The sequence below is a fragment of the Manacus vitellinus genome, unplaced genomic scaffold (genome assembly GCF_001715985.3).
Source record: "Manacus vitellinus isolate BGI_N305 unplaced genomic scaffold, ASM171598v3 scaffold_42_pilon, whole genome shotgun sequence".
Taxonomy (NCBI): domain Eukaryota; kingdom Metazoa; phylum Chordata; class Aves; order Passeriformes; family Pipridae; genus Manacus; species Manacus vitellinus.
In genome coordinates, this window is record NW_021940553.1 from 166,487 (window position 1) to 182,836 (window position 16,350).

General features: G+C 42.1%; 1 protein-coding gene across 1 annotated transcript; it reads right to left on the minus strand.

Moving 5' to 3' along the window:
* Positions 1-1,309: 1,309 nt before the first annotated feature.
* SKA1 (spindle and kinetochore associated complex subunit 1) lies at positions 1,310-16,309 on the minus strand. The gene is made up of 7 exons (XM_008928609.3): positions 16,192-16,309; positions 15,552-15,655; positions 14,750-14,874; positions 13,683-13,774; positions 10,010-10,147; positions 5,828-5,997; positions 1,310-1,729 (listed from the first exon to the last, which is right to left on the minus strand). The coding sequence occupies exons 2-7, from the start codon at positions 15,649-15,651 to the stop codon at positions 1,581-1,583; spliced, it is 774 nt and encodes a 257-aa protein (XP_008926857.2). The 5' UTR covers positions 15,652-15,655; positions 16,192-16,309; the 3' UTR covers positions 1,310-1,580.
* Between the last annotated feature and the right edge of the window lie 41 nt (positions 16,310-16,350).

Genomic DNA, 16,350 nt, shown 5'->3' on the forward strand with positions numbered 1-16,350 from the left:
AACACCAAAAAATTCATTTCAAGAGAGGAGACAGGAGCTCACTGAGCCCCTGGGATGGCTGGGAATGGCTCTTTCCCAGCTCGCAAGTCAGCACGAACTTTTGGAGGAAGAAAGGTGAAAAGGCACAGTAAGTGACCACAGTCCAGACTTCCTTGGGAGAAGTAAAACAAAAAGAAAACGTACTGTTAGGGTAGGGAATTAAAAATAACGAGCGCATTTGCGAGAATATGCCTGAGGGAAAATAGTTTAGAAAATTAAAAACTCCACAGTAACAGACTGAAAGCTGTTAACCAACACCTAGTCAAGCACAAACTGCAATCCCCGCAACAAAACATAAGGAGGTAAAAAAAAAAGGTCATGTAGAAATTGAGATTACCCAGACCAAAACAAGTACTAGGAAAATAAAAATTAAAAAAAAAGAAAAAAAACTGTTCAAGTTTACCCACACCAAAACAAGTACTAGGAAAACAAAAAATTAAAAAAAGAAAAAACTGTTCAGTGATACCTGAACAGAAAAAAAACTTTTGATGAAACTCTCGTGACTTTATCATGAATAGGCAAAACCAAGGTTATGTTGTATACTATAAGGTTTTGGTTTTTAATATCCAACAGAAGGAAAAGGCAATCCCAAGGATCCCAGCCTCCACCTAAGTATAAAAAACCACTGTCAGCGGCAACCACCCATTGGGTGAACACCATCATATAACTGCATCTTGTTTCAGCAAGGAATCAAATGTTTTGAGAACAGCAAGTTTTAATCATTAAGAATAGGTCTCACAGAATCCCAGAATGGCCTGGGTTGGAAGGGACCTTAAAGCCCATCTCATTTCACCCCCTGCCATGGACAGGAACATTTTCCACTAGACCAGGTTGCTCCGAGCCCCGTCCAACATGGCCTTGATCATCTTCCCCAATTATACTACTAATTAAAACATTAGACACCTGTCTCTCAGTCTTGTTTGCCCACCAAGTTCCTTTTCAAGGCTGCCATAACTGTTCCACATGTGGGACCTCTCCTTACAAAGTGCTCACTTTTTGCTTGGAGGTGGTTCCTCTGGGCCTGGCCGAGGCTCTTCTTGCTTCTTCCCTACAACTTTCAAAGTTAAACCTACATAATCACAAAGTAAATGGCACAGGAAGAAAAGTCAACCTGCTGACGCAGAAAACTCCAAAACATACAGTTAGAATAAGAAGAAGAAATATTAAAAAAAGGAAATCTGGAAATTGGTTAGAGGCATTAAGAAAAAAAACCACAAATGCTTCCTTCGAGTAACCCTAGAGTCTTTAATACAATCTCCAACTCATAAACACAAAAATTATTAACATGCAGAGCATTTAACTTTCATGTGCTGACATGAAAATGCGATTAAAGCTACCTGTAACCAGTTGCCTTTCTGGTTTGAATTTGTAACTTACCAAAAGAGAGTAGTTCCCCTCAGCTTTTCAAAACAAAACTCAAACAACCTCAAGGCTGTTTGATACTGCCTCTCTTTCCTCATTCCTGTCTTTCAGGAAATAAGAGAGCTGGAAAGGAGTGCACACAGGCAGAATGTCTCTCTCTTGGGCCCATGGGAAGCTCGTTAGCAGATGATGTAGCGGACCAGGTTTGAGCCTCGAACTTCTCTCACTCTGTGGCAGTGCCTCAGGATGCTCAGGATGCTGTGGAAGCGCTTGTCCAGCTTCAGCTGGGTGAACGCCTTGATATCAGCCTCCACGATAAAAAATTCACCTGGAAAACAAATAATGATTTTGCCAGAGAAAGGACAGGATACACTTTTAAGGTTTCACAAGTTGAGAACGCCACCTTTTCCTAACAATTCCACACACTGACGGAAAAGCTACCATCAGCAGTAGGGAGGCCTCACACTATCTCAGGAACTTTGTTCTGCTTTATAAATTTGTCATCAGAAAGAGAATTACCAGCCTTCCCATGAAGTTCAGACACCCTGCATCATCCTCAGGCCCCACTCAGTGAGCTCTGTCTCCCGGCAGGAACTCAAGTTCTGGAATTGGCTCTTTGCAAAAAGGAGGACAGAGCCCTGCATACATCAGAGCCATGCAGCCCACCATTCCTTTGACCTCCATCCGATTTGGAAAAGAATAGTTTTTCGTTACTTAAGGAAATGCAAGAAAAAGACTAACCACAGGAACAGCATCCTCTCTGCAGCCTCTAAGAAAATGGCACAGGAGGGTCCTGCATCAGACAGAGCTGGCAGCTCATGCCTTCTTGTAGCTGATTAACTAATTCCATAAGGAAATTATCATTACAATTCAGGTTGCCCAGGGCAGTGGTGGAATCACCATCCCTGGAAGTGTTCAAAAATTGTAAGGATGTGGCACCTGAGGACATGTTTTAGTGGTGAGCATGGTGCTGGGATGGTGGTTGGAATTCGTGATCTTTTAGAGGCCTGTTCCAGCCTGAATGACTCCACAGTTTTAAGCACTCCGTAGCTATATTCCATGGCTGTGATTTCATACTCAGTCTTTTTCCACTGCTCAGACAGGAGATAATTATAGACCTAGTAAAAAGACTGTATATTTAATGCTTCCTGTAACATGGCACAAGGTTTTAACCATGTATCTCCACAAAACTGTAAGAAAGAAAAGCAATCTGAAACCAGGGATGTGCTAATTGAGGTATAAGAAGGAAATGTCCAATTATCTTCAAGGAGGGGAGGTAGAAGGAAGCGACTCCAAGTTTAATGAGAAGGAAGACACAGGAGTGGGGCGTTTCAGCTTGGAAAAATAAGATAGCATTCTCCCTCCTCAATTTATCCTTTAAGGCAGAGGCAGTGACATCTAAGACAAAGAAAGAAGAGGTGCTCCATTAAAGTTATTAGAAGGTCCTTCCAGTTTAACTGAAGAGAATATAGCTGATCCAAGCTGGAAAGCTGAAGCTGCCAGTAAAGGACTAAGGTCCCAGAGTATTTATAAGCATAATGTTCCCCAAAATATTCTTTAGCCAGAGCAGAAGAATAACAGGTAGTGTTTTCACACAGACTGGTCCACTTTGAGAGTTGGTGACACATGTCTAATAGAAAGTAGAATCTTTCAGAGACAATAACTGTCCAAATCTAGATCTCTCCCAAACAGGAAACTATGCTGTAATCTCTGAGCTTGTAACACCACTGAATTCCCATACAGATAAGAAGTGTGAAGTTTGTTTACCAGGAAAAGAAGAAAACCTGCATAACTGCTTAAAATACAAGTACCATTGGATAGAGACCATTTACAAGTTCTGGTAATAGGGCATTAAACCCAAAGTGTTAGGAGCCCAGGGATAACCTGCATACTGGTTAGTCTGTTACATCAGGGGAACACCAGAATGTCCTGAATTTCAGCAAGATTTCTTCTTATATTTGCCCAGAATTCAGGGCTGTAACATTCAGCATAGCAGGATCTTTTTTATGAAGAAGCCAGAGCTGGATGAAGGGTGGTGGTTTGGTCCATGCACTAAACAACCAGCTAAACTCCCTGAATCACCTTACTGGCTGGAATTTACCCTGACAAATCAGGCAGCATCTTTTCTCATCTTGAAATCAGAGAACAGGTCAGCTGGCAATCAGCCCAGGATGGGAAACTCTGGGAATTCTAAGTAGAGGGTCACTCACAGTAGAGATTTAAGCAAACAAATCAATGAATGCACAACTCATCCTGAAAAATGCAATGGATAAAGACATTTAATCATTTTGTGCTGGCCAGATAAGAACTGCCTGACAGCCTGCCAGACCTTTTCTCTAGACTTTCTGGATGATTAGTCACAAAAAAAACCCTAAACAAAACAACCTACCACACAAACACACATATTCTATCAGATGCTGAATGTCCAACTTCCTAACACAAACAAGAAAATAAGGCTGTCTCTCGGGTGCTTGAAGAAATGAAATACCTCAATCTTTCAGATTTAAAACCCTCAAATTTCTGGCAGAAATTTCTCTCTGACTACCTGTAGCTTTGTCAAGTTGCTAGAAAGGTTTCTTCACTGCTGTCAATGCTCCTGTGGATCATGGAGCAGCATCTCAGGCCTAGGAGGGCCTTCCTAGTGTTTAGCCTGTCCTAGTAACCATGGGCTCAAACTCCTTACTATAGGTCTAAGGACAGAAACAGTTAAACGAAAAAAATGCTGTAAATTAAGAGTGATGAAGCAAGTATTTTAAGAAATCCCAGATTAATATAAGCTATTGTTAGACTGAGGCAAAACATGTCTAGAGAAACCAAACCATTGGAGCCCAAATCAGAAGCTAGTCACATGAAGTTATCCAGCTGCATGTGTTTAGTATGATTTCAATAAAGTCCTTTAAACACTGACCTCTGTATGACATGTGAGACCCCACCCGGGGTCCTGTGTCCAGCCCATTGGGACCCCAATGTAAGAAAGATACAGAGCTGCTGGAGGAAGTCCAGAGGAGGCCATGGAGATGCTCCGAGGGCTGGAGCCCCTCTGCTCTGGAGCCAGGCTGGGAGAGCTGGGGGGGTTCACCTGGAGAAGAGAAGGCTCCAGGGAGACCTGAGAGCCCCTTGCAGGGCCTAAAGGGGCTCCAGGAGAGCTGGAGGACAAGCTAACAACTTTGGACAAGGGATGGAGGGACAGGACAAGGGGGAATGGCTTCCCACTGCCAGAAGGCAGGGTTAGATGGGATATGGGGAAGGAATTGCTGTCTGTGAGGGTGGTGAGGCCCTGAGACAGGTTTCCCAGAGAAGCTGTGGCTGCCCCTGGATCCTTGGAAGTGTCCAAGATCAGGTTGGACGTGGTTTGGAGCAACCTGGGCTAGTGGAAGGTGTCCCTGCCCATGGCAGGGGGGTGGAATGAGACAATCTTGAAGGTCCCTTCCAACTCAAACTAATCCATGATCCTATGCTTATCCTATAGGTCTCAAAATAAAGTGACAGGCAGGTCCATCAGATCACAGTCCTTCCCTACAGAAAAGCTGCATTTAGAATCCAGAAGTGAGTGATGTAATCACCGTACTGTAACACTGAGAGTCTTGAACAGCAACAAAACCAAAGCAAGAACAAGTTGCAGTTTGTCATAAAGTGCCTCCTGAGTACACAGTGAGTGCTCAGGGCAGAATGTTCTCACATTCTGTCCAGGCCAAAAACAGGGAGGTGGGTGCCAAGGTGTTGTCAGAGAAAGTTCTTTTTCTGTGAGACAGAACAGAGTTTGCTCCACTCTTTATGTCTGAAATTGGAAGCATGAGGGCATTCTAAGGACATGGCCAAGCTTGACATGTGCAGTACACCCCTCCAGGAATAATTACATACTTGTTCTCAGAAGGAAAGGAATGTCAAAAAGGGGATTTTAATATCAGAGATTTACCGTGCCACATATTTTTTGGAAAAACTAACCTGCAAGCAAAACTTTCTTTTCAATTGAGGTAAAGGTATTTTGGCTGATTTTTACTCCCTCTATGCTTTTAAGAGAAGAAAACTTCTTAAGATTGTCAGATGGACCTGTCTCTCCCACAAAGCCACTGCAGGACAACTGATTAGTCAGACTTCCCAGCTTCAGAACAAATTTTCAATAGTTTATGTCCATTCTAGCTTAAAAACTGAAAACACAGTTTATATGTTTCGTTTATCAAACTGGGAGTTTCCAGAACTTGTAGTGATTCCAAACTTAAATCTTTGTGCACTCAAAGTTTCTGCCACGACACGCCATGGAAATGACGTGTTTTCAGTGAAAACATACAAAAAGTGACCAAATCAGTTGTGGGATAACTCTTCAGTCACAAATACTGGAAAAAAAGTCCAGTATTATTATACTTGGGCTGCAACGTCCAAGTGTTACGAATTAGGTACTAAAAAAGGGAAAAAAAAAAAGAAATACCTTTAGTATCTTTAGTTTCTTCTTCTATGAACCTGTTGTAGAGATTTCTGACTGCAAAACACATAGATTTCAAAGGCCGATGCTTGATCTTGTACTTCTCCACGACAGCCTTGTTAATCTCTTGAACAACTGCATTAATCTGATCATACGCTAAACGACCTTTCAGATACCTACAAATAGAAATAAAAATAAAAATCAGTAACCGGAAAGTCGCAAAGTTCCTTGTTTATTTTTCTCTTTCGTCAGCCTTAACTGAACAAGCCATTCCTAGTCAGAGGCAGTTTCCTCCGCTTTGTGTTAATGAATAAATGTAGTAGTTAATTCTGTTCATTTTCTTGATTGTTTAACAGTCTTGAAGGTAAAAAAGCCACGACAAATTCTAAACCAGAAAAACGAAATACTAGAAATCTAAATGAAGTAAAATATATCCAGTGTTTAAGCTGTAAAAAGTCTTTCAAAATGGAATAAAAGTTGCTTTTATAGCATGCCACTTAAACTACAAACACGGAAAAATCAAGTGACTTCACAGAAAACATGGCATGAAATGAAATCTGTTTGCCTAAGAGCACAGCTTGGTTCATACCATCACCACAAATAACCTGCGTTTGATCTCACATTCTTTTATTTGGTGGGTTTTTTTGAAGAACTACCAGTTTTGTGTTGTCTTCTATATTTCATTGTGCAGCCTACTGAGCTGTGCAGGCACCGTTCTGCACCAGTAAGGTCCACTTTTGAACTTTCAGAGCATTTCATAAAACCAGTACTAGAAGAATAAGATCTGTTGATAACAGCCTAGAGGTACAGGAAGCACAGAAGATAAAACCAAAGTGATGTGGAAAAACTAGAACACTGGGATAATTTGCAAGTAAGGCTATTCAGTATTTATAGATGTAAAGGCATGCCTTTAAGGAAAAGGAACAGTGCTGCAAACCGAGAAGCCATTATATAAAAATGAAATCTGAAACTGAAATAACAACACGACCCCCCAGAAAACATGGCAGTAAGAGCCAGGCCAACCTGAATTATCCTGTGACCATCATTCAGTTGCTACAGCAAACCAAAGGTCTTTGGAAAACATACAGAGAATTTAAAGCGGAAGTGGCTAATCAACTACAAGTTCAATATTCCAAACCAGAATGTGGGCAGGATTTTTGTTTTACCACTGCCAACTAAAAGTAAGTGTTTGCTGTAGATTTCAATAACAGCCAGTCCCCGCTGCCAGGTGCAAACGAGGTGTGTAAAACCTCCCGAATTCAAAGTTAACTGCTCTTAGTTCAGACTGAGTTTGAAACTTAGTTGCCACGAAGTTACTCGCAGCCAGCTTTCAACTTTATTGATACTTCTTCGATTAATCCAAAGTTGGATGTGCAGCCGTTTTGTAATTATAAAAACGATCTACTTTGCACAGAAATAAAAGCAGCACTGCCACCCCTGAGATGCAGCCACAGCATAAACAACACATCCTACGACCACAGGAAGGCTTTGCCTGTATGCATTAACTGCTATTTATTGCTCTGTCTGCCTCCCTTAGGCACAGGGGAACGTGCAGAGCTATGAAGGCTAAGCCCAGAGGTATAAAATACCTGAATCTAAATTCCTGTGCTCCCACTATCAATAGACACTCAGTGAACACACTCAATAAAGCCAAGGGAGCACCTCAACCCATCCTGAGGCTGAAACGGACAAGCAGGATTGGGTTACCTAAACCTAAGAAACAAGGGCTCTGAGAAGGCCCTCGGGCATCCAGGATGCTTTAATCTGAAATTAAACTCTCTCAAAACCAAGCGGAATTTTTATTCTGTGCATAACTAAGGATCATAAAAACTCCAGCTGTTTCATGGCCCTCTCATGTTTCTACCCAACCATGGCTGGAAAACCTGTAAATGCTGACATTTATTTCAGTCCATACATATACTAACATAAAAATACAAAGTTGAGAAGTTCCAAATCCAGCCATTTAATTTAGATTTAAAAGAACTTTAAAATCTGCATCACTATTCCAAAACCAGCAAAACTCAGAAAATCTTCCTTTAAAAAAAAAAAAAAACAAAACAAGTGACCCAATTTCTTTTTCGAAGCATTTTTTTCCATAGGTATGAAAACCAAAGCACAGTGATGTCCTCCTCAGAGAAAAGAAGAGCATCAGTGTATCACATATATACCACACTAAAAGAGATAAACCTCTTAATGGCCACCACCTGCTCCCTAAAAAAATGCTTAGGCTAAGAGAAACATATTCCCTCAAGTTATCATCTTCTGAAACTCGAGAGTTATAATGAATGTGCAGATGCTAAAATATTTTAAGCGGTAAACATTTTAGAAAGCAGCAAGAATTTCAGACACAGAATAAAGAAAGATTCTTCCTTTGCCTTGAACTCAATGTTAACTGAGACAGATACCAAGAAATTTCCTTTCTCTTCCTCAAAAAAATGCCTTTCTGGAACAGATTTGAAGGGTAAGATAATTTGCAAGTCTCTGACCACAGAACAGAATCACACAATTGTTTGGGTTGGAAGGAACCTTTAAGATAATCGAGTCCAACTGTGATCCTAGGTCAGAACCAGTGCTGACCTGGAGAACTGGGATGCGAACCCAACCCTTGTTCATCCAAGGGAATATGTTTGGTGCAAGAAAATTTGGGTCACAAATATTTGCTGCTTAGATTTGATCAAACAGTATGTGAAATCACAAGTACTCCCTCAATCTTGTACTACAACATTGCCAGGCAACAGTAATACTGGTAGATTAATAGATCTATGTAAATTCATGTAAATCTTCCTCCACAGAACAAACATGCTTTTCCCAGCTGAATAAAATTATTCCTAGAGCTCCACCAGCACACTCTAAGATGTAACCTCTCTATAAGCCTGCAATGAGCAGGAAAAGGATCCATCTGGCCTCTGTCCCCATCCTCTGTGTCCGTGAACGGCAGAGGAAAGCCTTCTATTTTCAAGGATGATCACAGAATCCTGTAGGCTGGAAAAGCCCTCTGAGAACATCAAGTCCAACCCTTTCCCCAGCACTGCCAAGGCCACCACTAACCCACGTCCCCCAAGTGCCACAACTACCTGTCCTGTGATGTGGAAGACCACAGCTTTAACTGTTAAATAATATCTACTTGGAATGGTCTGTGTCTACTTCTCTTGCCAGAGCAGATATAAACACCAAAGACTCCCATGCCCCGGCTTTACGCTCCAATAATTTTATCAGGAGAGATCTACCTAAGGGAGTAAATACAAAAAATACTAGAGGTGATCTGCAGAATAAAAATTACCAGGTGCATGCTCTTTTAAGAGATAACCAGAAGTCCTTTATCATTAGCTCAACATTCAGGATAAGAAAGAAAATGGACACGACTCACCGGAAAATTTTGAAAGCTGCAGGAAAAATTACTGGAAAGCCTCAAGCAAAATACAGACTCAAAAACATATTTCATATTGAAACGGGTATTGTCAGGGAACACACTGAATCTAGAGCCTCAATAACAGTTAAGCCTTAGAGAAATTTCTCCTTTTTTTCAGAAATATTTATCCTTGCCCCAAAAAAGCCATTTAAAAAAAGTTATTCCTATATGACAGACTTCAGACAAGGATATCCATTAATCAGGTCCCAATGTTAGGGAAAAATACCCACAGCTTTCTATTGAAGAAATTTGGGAATTTCAGTGCAAAGCGTTTTCTCCTTGAAACAAGTTTGATTTCCTTTGCTATCTGAAAACAGATTGATAAATCAAGAATTGAAGTTCCAGAAACCAATAACTGGGTCAAATAAAACCAGCATTTATGATTATTTTTCCTTCTAGCTGTAAACAAACCTTTCATCTTATGAGATCATGGCTCTTTTTTTTTTTCTGTAAGTTCTCAAGACAAGAAGAGAATTCACCTGTTAGCTAATAAATTTCTGCTCATACAATTACAGTGACTTTTGCAATAAGAAGTTTGGATTTTAACTGATTAGTTCTGATCTTCCCAATAAAAGGGAAGACTCTTAATTTCATTTTCAGGCTTGCCAGTGCTGCATTTCAACTATTTGGAGCTATCATAATGGTGTTTCACCCTGTGGAATATTTAAAGTTTCAAGCCATCTCTGTCAGTCCCAGTTCTGCAAGAGGTCACTTTCCCAAACCTGTGTTTGCCACCCAAATTGATGTGGCAGGGTGTAAGGAAAACCACGCTTACTTACACAGGAACAGCTTCAAATTCTTCTGCCATTATTAACGGTATTTCTTTAATGACTCTTTTCTCTTTTGCAGGTTTCTTAGCAGGTTCAGGTTCTGACACTTTTGTTCGTTCTTCGTGTTTCACAGTTGGCACAGTGATGCTGCGAAATGAATGAATATTAAGTGTATAAATAGCAGATAAGTAGTAAGGAGAATTCCATTACATTATGGAGTCTGCTTACTCACAGATGTAAATCCTAATCCATCTGTTAAGCTGGATGAACAGAATTAACGATATTCCGCAAAACAGAAATAAATAAAGCAAGCCTACTCCCATTTCAAACTGCATCCTTCAGGTGACTGCAATACAGCTCTTGGTTTCTCTGCTACAGAGACTGCTAGCAGGTGAGTTGGAAGCAGTCCAAACACAGCACAGAGCAGCTCAGAATTCAATGTACCATTACATTTCAGAGAACACCAGGCCTGGCTTTTTATCAGATGAACCACAGCACAGAGCTGCAGATTTGAAATACTTCAGAGCTCTCTGAAACAAGTTCAAATCTTGGAAAGCCTGACTCATCCATTAGTCTTTTGAAGTAAAGAAATTCAACAACATCCAGCAGACTGTGATTTTTTTTAATATTTTCTTTTTTTTTTTTTTTTTGCAAGATCCCCAAAGTCAAAGAATTTCCTGCTCTGAGTGGTTATTAGAGCATTATTTTTTCCTCTAAAGGCTCAGCTTAGAGCCTCAAACCCAGAGTGATTTCCCAGCCACCCACCTAGAGGCTCCTTGGCATGAGGACAGCAAAGAGGATGCATTTGGCCGTTGGAGCATATGGACAGTATTGGGATGTGCAACAAAGTTAACTAAAGCAGTACAGAGCTGACCTGGCACAAGAAACTGATCCTCGACTTTGATCTGACCTTCCCATAAGAGATTCTTTTTTGACGTGGGGCCCCACAGCCAGCGAACGGCACAGCAGTGCCCCGGGGCTGACCCGGGGCTGGGATTCGAGGTGTCACTTGATGTGACACACCCAAGCTCAGTGTCCCAATCCCAGGAAAGACAAGTGCCACGAGAGGACAGGGAGTGCCACCTGCTGGACTCTCAAACGGCCTGGCCAGTGACAGGGACGGGAGCAGCCTGACACAACCCAGAGCCCCTCTGAAACCCCAGGCACCAACAGCTAAACCTGCTCCGATGTAAACATCTGAAAAACATCTGTTTACATCAGAACAACAACAACAAAACGAATCCTGGCATCCTTGGAGGTAGCAGGGAATGTCAACAAAGAGGAGGGAAAGGGAAGTAGGGGGGATTCTGGGTGGTATTGGAGGTGGGTTTGGAATGGAAGGATAAAAACAAGGACAAAGGGAAGAGAGTTCACATCTTGAAACTTCATTCCTCCCACACTCCAGTCTCCTGGCATCCATCCTACTGCAACAATGGTTCTACACGGTTCCTCATCCCCAGGTGCTTTTGCTTTGTGTTTCCACCCAATCCCTTGACCCTGTACTGCTGCACTGACGTGGTATAGACACAGTTCACCCTGACCTGGAGGATGAGAAGAAAGAACTGACGCTTGTTTACAAAACCCAGCCTTGGCATAGTGATAAACTGCTCTCAGTAAACACCTGGGATACAAGGGCTTTGAGAGACATTGAAGTTGGTTTTTATTTCAGTGAGATTCCTCTGGTAAACAAGAAAAGAAAACCCCAAGAACACAGGAGAGAAACAATAGCTAAAGCCATGAATCGTTCAATTCATCTGCGTGGGTGTTCTCATTCTCCTGGGGATTTCAAGGCCTATCTCACCAGCCTTCAAGTGCTGGCTCTGCTTTCTGCATTATCTCATGACAGTCACTCAACAGTCCATTAGTACCCCCATCTCCACACACGTGGGGACATAAATGAACAGAAATGGAGGAGGTCAGTGGAGGAAGGTTTGGAGAAGAGGACTGAAAACATATCAGCAGTGATATGGTGGATTCTGATCAATTATGTCCTGTCTTGCACTTCCTTGACCCTCCACTGCACAACATGGTGAACATCAAGAACTGACAAGATGAGGACAAAAGGAGAAAGCATGCTTTGACAAATGGCATTAACATAAAATGTGTTATTCCCCAGGAGAAACCAACAACACACTGACAGTGACGGAACAGCAGCTGTGAGCTGGCAGAGCACAGTCTGTAGAAAATTATCAGAAAAGCTTGGCTGGTTTTACATATGTGGTTCTGTCCAGAACAGGAAGGACCAGCTAAAGTCATATCACAATTAACTTCTTGATCACAAGCAGGACAAGACTGGAAGGGAAATCAACATCCCAAAAGAATGTTTTTGATATCAGAGGTGGCACAATCACTAAACAAGCCTCATTTGCATCTAAACAACTTCCAGGAGCTGACACAAACTTAGGACAAAGGGTTTCCTAAATTAAGAAAGTAGGTTATGACAAAAAAGGCAGAACCCCAGTGGTAATTTCTGAAGGACTTTGATTCTCTCACACACACACAAAAAGTAACATTTAAATTGAAAAGGAACAAGACAGCTCTAGACACATTTTGAGAGACTGTTTCCCAAACTGAGGGCTCATGTCTAAAGAACTGCAGTCAGAAAAAGCTCCCGCAAAAGTCATCTGTCCACCAGCTAAGACTAATCTAAGTTTCAATAAAAGCAGTACCTACACCAATGAGAATATTGCTACATGCCAACTAAAATGACATCTAACTTTTCTCTTCTGGAACCCTATTTCCACACACTTAACCTTTTGCTTTGCTGAAATACACCTGAAATGTTTCCAGCCTGAGGCTTGTCTGGTATCAGGAACCAGACCAAGGTATAAAGCTGAGATATTGAGGGCACATATTGGAAGCACTGAATTCAAACAGACTGATAAACTGCCTTCTGACAAGGTACAAGGCTAGAAACAAGTCCTGGGATCCCCAGATATTAAGACTTTGGAAGAAACCCCCACCTGGCATACACTAACATCACTCATAAATAAAAAGCAATTCCAAGAGGCCAGAGAAAGAGCTGAGAAACTCAGTCAGAGTTACAATATCTTAGAAGCCTTCTGAACAACAGCTGCTGTCTCACGTACTTGTGTGCCATTCTCACACCTGAGCTACTTGATTCTGAACAGCTTCTTACCACAGCCCTCTCCAAGGCAGGGGATGTCATGGCTACCTGAAATCAATGCCAGCAGGTTGCTGCAGGGAAAGGAGGATAAAAAACCCCTGATGATAATTCAAAGCCCCTCAGAAAGATGATCAAGTTAGAGGATTTTTTTTAAATTATGTTTGGAAGGCCAGTGGTGAACTTCAGTTCTAGTGACCTAGCATTGGGATCATTTACCCGCCCTTCAATCCACAGGCACTACAGTTATAAAATCAGTGTGTTTGTGATTTTAAAGCAAGGAGTGTTTACATCCATAGAAGCCTTTGCTTTCTACTGCATCACACCTGCCACTGGAAGCTTCCATTGGAACAACTTGCCATTTTATGGACTTCACCTGGTGGATTTTTTAGGGTGGTAGCACAAGCCTGGACAAGAGCAAAATCCAGAATCGATAGATACAACCTTGGCTCCCAAAATTTCAGAGTCAACACAGAGTGAAAGGAGCAGAGCTCCACAATGCTGCACCCGGACACTGCCAGGAGCAGCCCGACACCCCCATGCTCATGTACCACGTACCAGCTCTGAGTTGGCTTAGGCAGGTGGGGAGGAATGTGTTCAAGGAGGTGCTGTGCTTCATGTAGATCTCTCTCACCAGCCTGCTGGAGCTCCTGAAATTGACATGAGACTTCATCAGTAATCTGAACCTACCGACGTCAAGCATGTAAAATTAGGGCAATTTAAGTTAATTTTCAGCTTTATTAAGAGGCGTCCTTTGCTCTCTCCCTGTCATCTTGCCTCTTTACCCCATCATTTCCCAAAAGAAAGTAGTAAAGCTCAGAGAAACAGAGCGAGGGGTGTCTGCCCTTGTCCTCAAAGTGCCTGAGAAGTTTGAGCAGGCAAATGAAAATCTTTAACAATACACAACTAGCAAGGTCTGGGCAGGGGAATGGTGGTAGTGATGAAGAGATACCACAGCGCACACACCTACATTCCCCAAAGACTTAGCACATGAAGGCACTGCAGACACACACTAGAATAGATAAATACTCCAATTAAACAGTTTTTGTAGCTATTGGAAAGATTTATAAGTTGATCTGCTCTTTAGATCATGGTATCTATTATCATAAAAACATGTTCTCAAGGTCAGTGATAAAGACATGCTTCTAATGGCCTCCAACTGAAGGAGGGAAGGTTTAGATTAAATATTAGGAAGAAATTCCTCCCTGTGAGGGTGGTGAGGCCCTGGCACAGGTTGCCTAGAGCAGCTGTGGCTGCCCCTGGATCCCTGGAGGTATCCAAGGCCAGGTTTTGGATGGGGCTTGGAGCAACCTGGGACAGTAGAACGTGTCCCTGCCCCACGGCAAGGGGGTTGGAAAAAGATAAGCTTTAAGGTTTCTTCCAACCCAAACCATCTGTGATTCTATGATTCCATGTATAAACCTCGAAAAATAAAATTATTAATGTTCATTAGCTGGAGAACTGCTTAATATGCCATCAGTAAGGTTGTTTCAAGCCCCAGTTTCTCTTCTAAGAACGTGCATCCAAACATATCACTGAGGATCTGGAAAAAAACCAACTACACACTTATCAAAGATTCCTTTGAATCTTTTAGTATTTTATGAACAACAACAAAAAAATATTACTTGTAGCAAATTCTTCAGTTTTTCTTGCTGATTAACTTCAGTTTCCATTTTATCTAGGAGATCATTCAAGAGCATCATGTCTTTTCCTATTTTACGGACATTAAGTTTGAGGCGTTTTTCTTCACCTGTCAAAGAGAGAATGTTAAGCCGCAAAATCTCCAACAAAAAAAAAACCAAACAAACCCAAAATCCCATTTCCCTCCCCTCCACAAGCAGTGATTACCTACTAAGTCTACACTCCCCAGTCACCATATCCTCCCACCCAGGGGAAGCAGCAAGTCAAACTGTCGTGCTCCACAAGCCAACAGAGCTCATGGAATCATTTCATTTGGAAAAGCCCTCTAAGATCACAGAGCCCAAACATTCCCCAGCACTGCCAAGGCCACCACTAATCCATGTCCCAAAGTGCAATATCCACACACAGCTTTTAACTCCCTCCTGGGATGGGGACTCCAACGCTGCCCTGAGCAGCCCTTGCCAGGGCTGGACAACCCTTTCCATGAAGCAATTGTTCCCAATATGCAACCTAAGACCCCCGGCACAATCTGAGGCCATTTCCCCTTTCCCTGTCCCTTGTTCCCTGGCAGCAGAGCCCAACCCCCACCAGTTCCCCCCTCCTGTCAGGGAGCTGCAGAGCCAGAAGGTCTCCCCTGAGCCTCCTTTTCTCCAGGATGAGCCCCCCCAGCTCCCTCAGCCCCTCCTGCTGCTCCAGACCCTTCCCCAGCTCCGTTCCGTTCTACAGCCCCTCAATGTTTTTCTTGAAGTGAGGTGCAAACCGAACCCCACTGTTAATCTCATTTACCTAATTTTTTTAATTGAAAGGACTTTTTAATATTTGAAATCTTCACGTTGATGTGTAAGCAGAGATCTCCCATCATTGTGGATGCCATATCCTCCGCCATCACGCTGAAGGGGAACAAAAACAAAGGCAGTAATTTAAGACTACGCACAAAAGCAGAGTTTTCAGAAGGACCCCGATCTGCCAAAGAAGGAAAGGGAACTTCAATGAAGCAGTAAATGCTGTAATTCCCTTATATCTTACTGAATTTTGAAGGCAGGAGGGGAAGCACAAAGTGAGTGACATTAGACTATAAATTTCCCTGAACTCTGGAGATCAATGCAGTGTGTGTTATCAGTGCTGCAAATCTCCATAAAACCGGGAATTATATTGAAGTGTCCACCAATCAAGGAGTTGGAAATTTACTGAAATAAACAAGAAATACCTGCTCTATCCAAAGGACTTCTGTAAGTCTCTCTCAGAGAGATTACATCAGTGATTAATATTTAAAGGTGTGTTTAAAAAAAAATAAAAAGAAAATGTGTTAGCAGAGTATGGAGGCACAAAAAAGAGCATTATATATCGACTACAGTCTATAGTAATAGAATTGTTAGCCCTGCTACAGGCAATAATCGATAGAAAAAGGTTATAAAACGTGACAAACCCCTCGCATTTAACGCCGCGGCCCTGCACCGAGCGCTCACACAGCTCCCTCCGGCGGCTCACACAGGGAAACGAAGCTTTTACTTCTCTTTTCGCTTACAACACTATCGAACCGCCGCGCTTTACTAAATCAGCTATTAGACATACCCGCCGCTTTTAC

Coding starts and splice junctions, on each gene's coding strand:
- SKA1 (XM_008928609.3), bottom strand. CDS start 15,651: ATGGCGGAGGATATGGCATCCACAATGATGGGAGATCTCTGCTTACAC. Junction 10,148..13,682: donor CCTAAGCCAACTCAGAGCTG/GTACGTGGTACA, acceptor TTCATTTCGCAG/CATCACTGTGCCAACTGTGA. Junction 5,998..10,009: donor GAATTTGAAGCTGTTCCTGT/GTAAGTAAGCGT, acceptor TTCTATTTGTAG/GTATCTGAAAGGTCGTTTAG.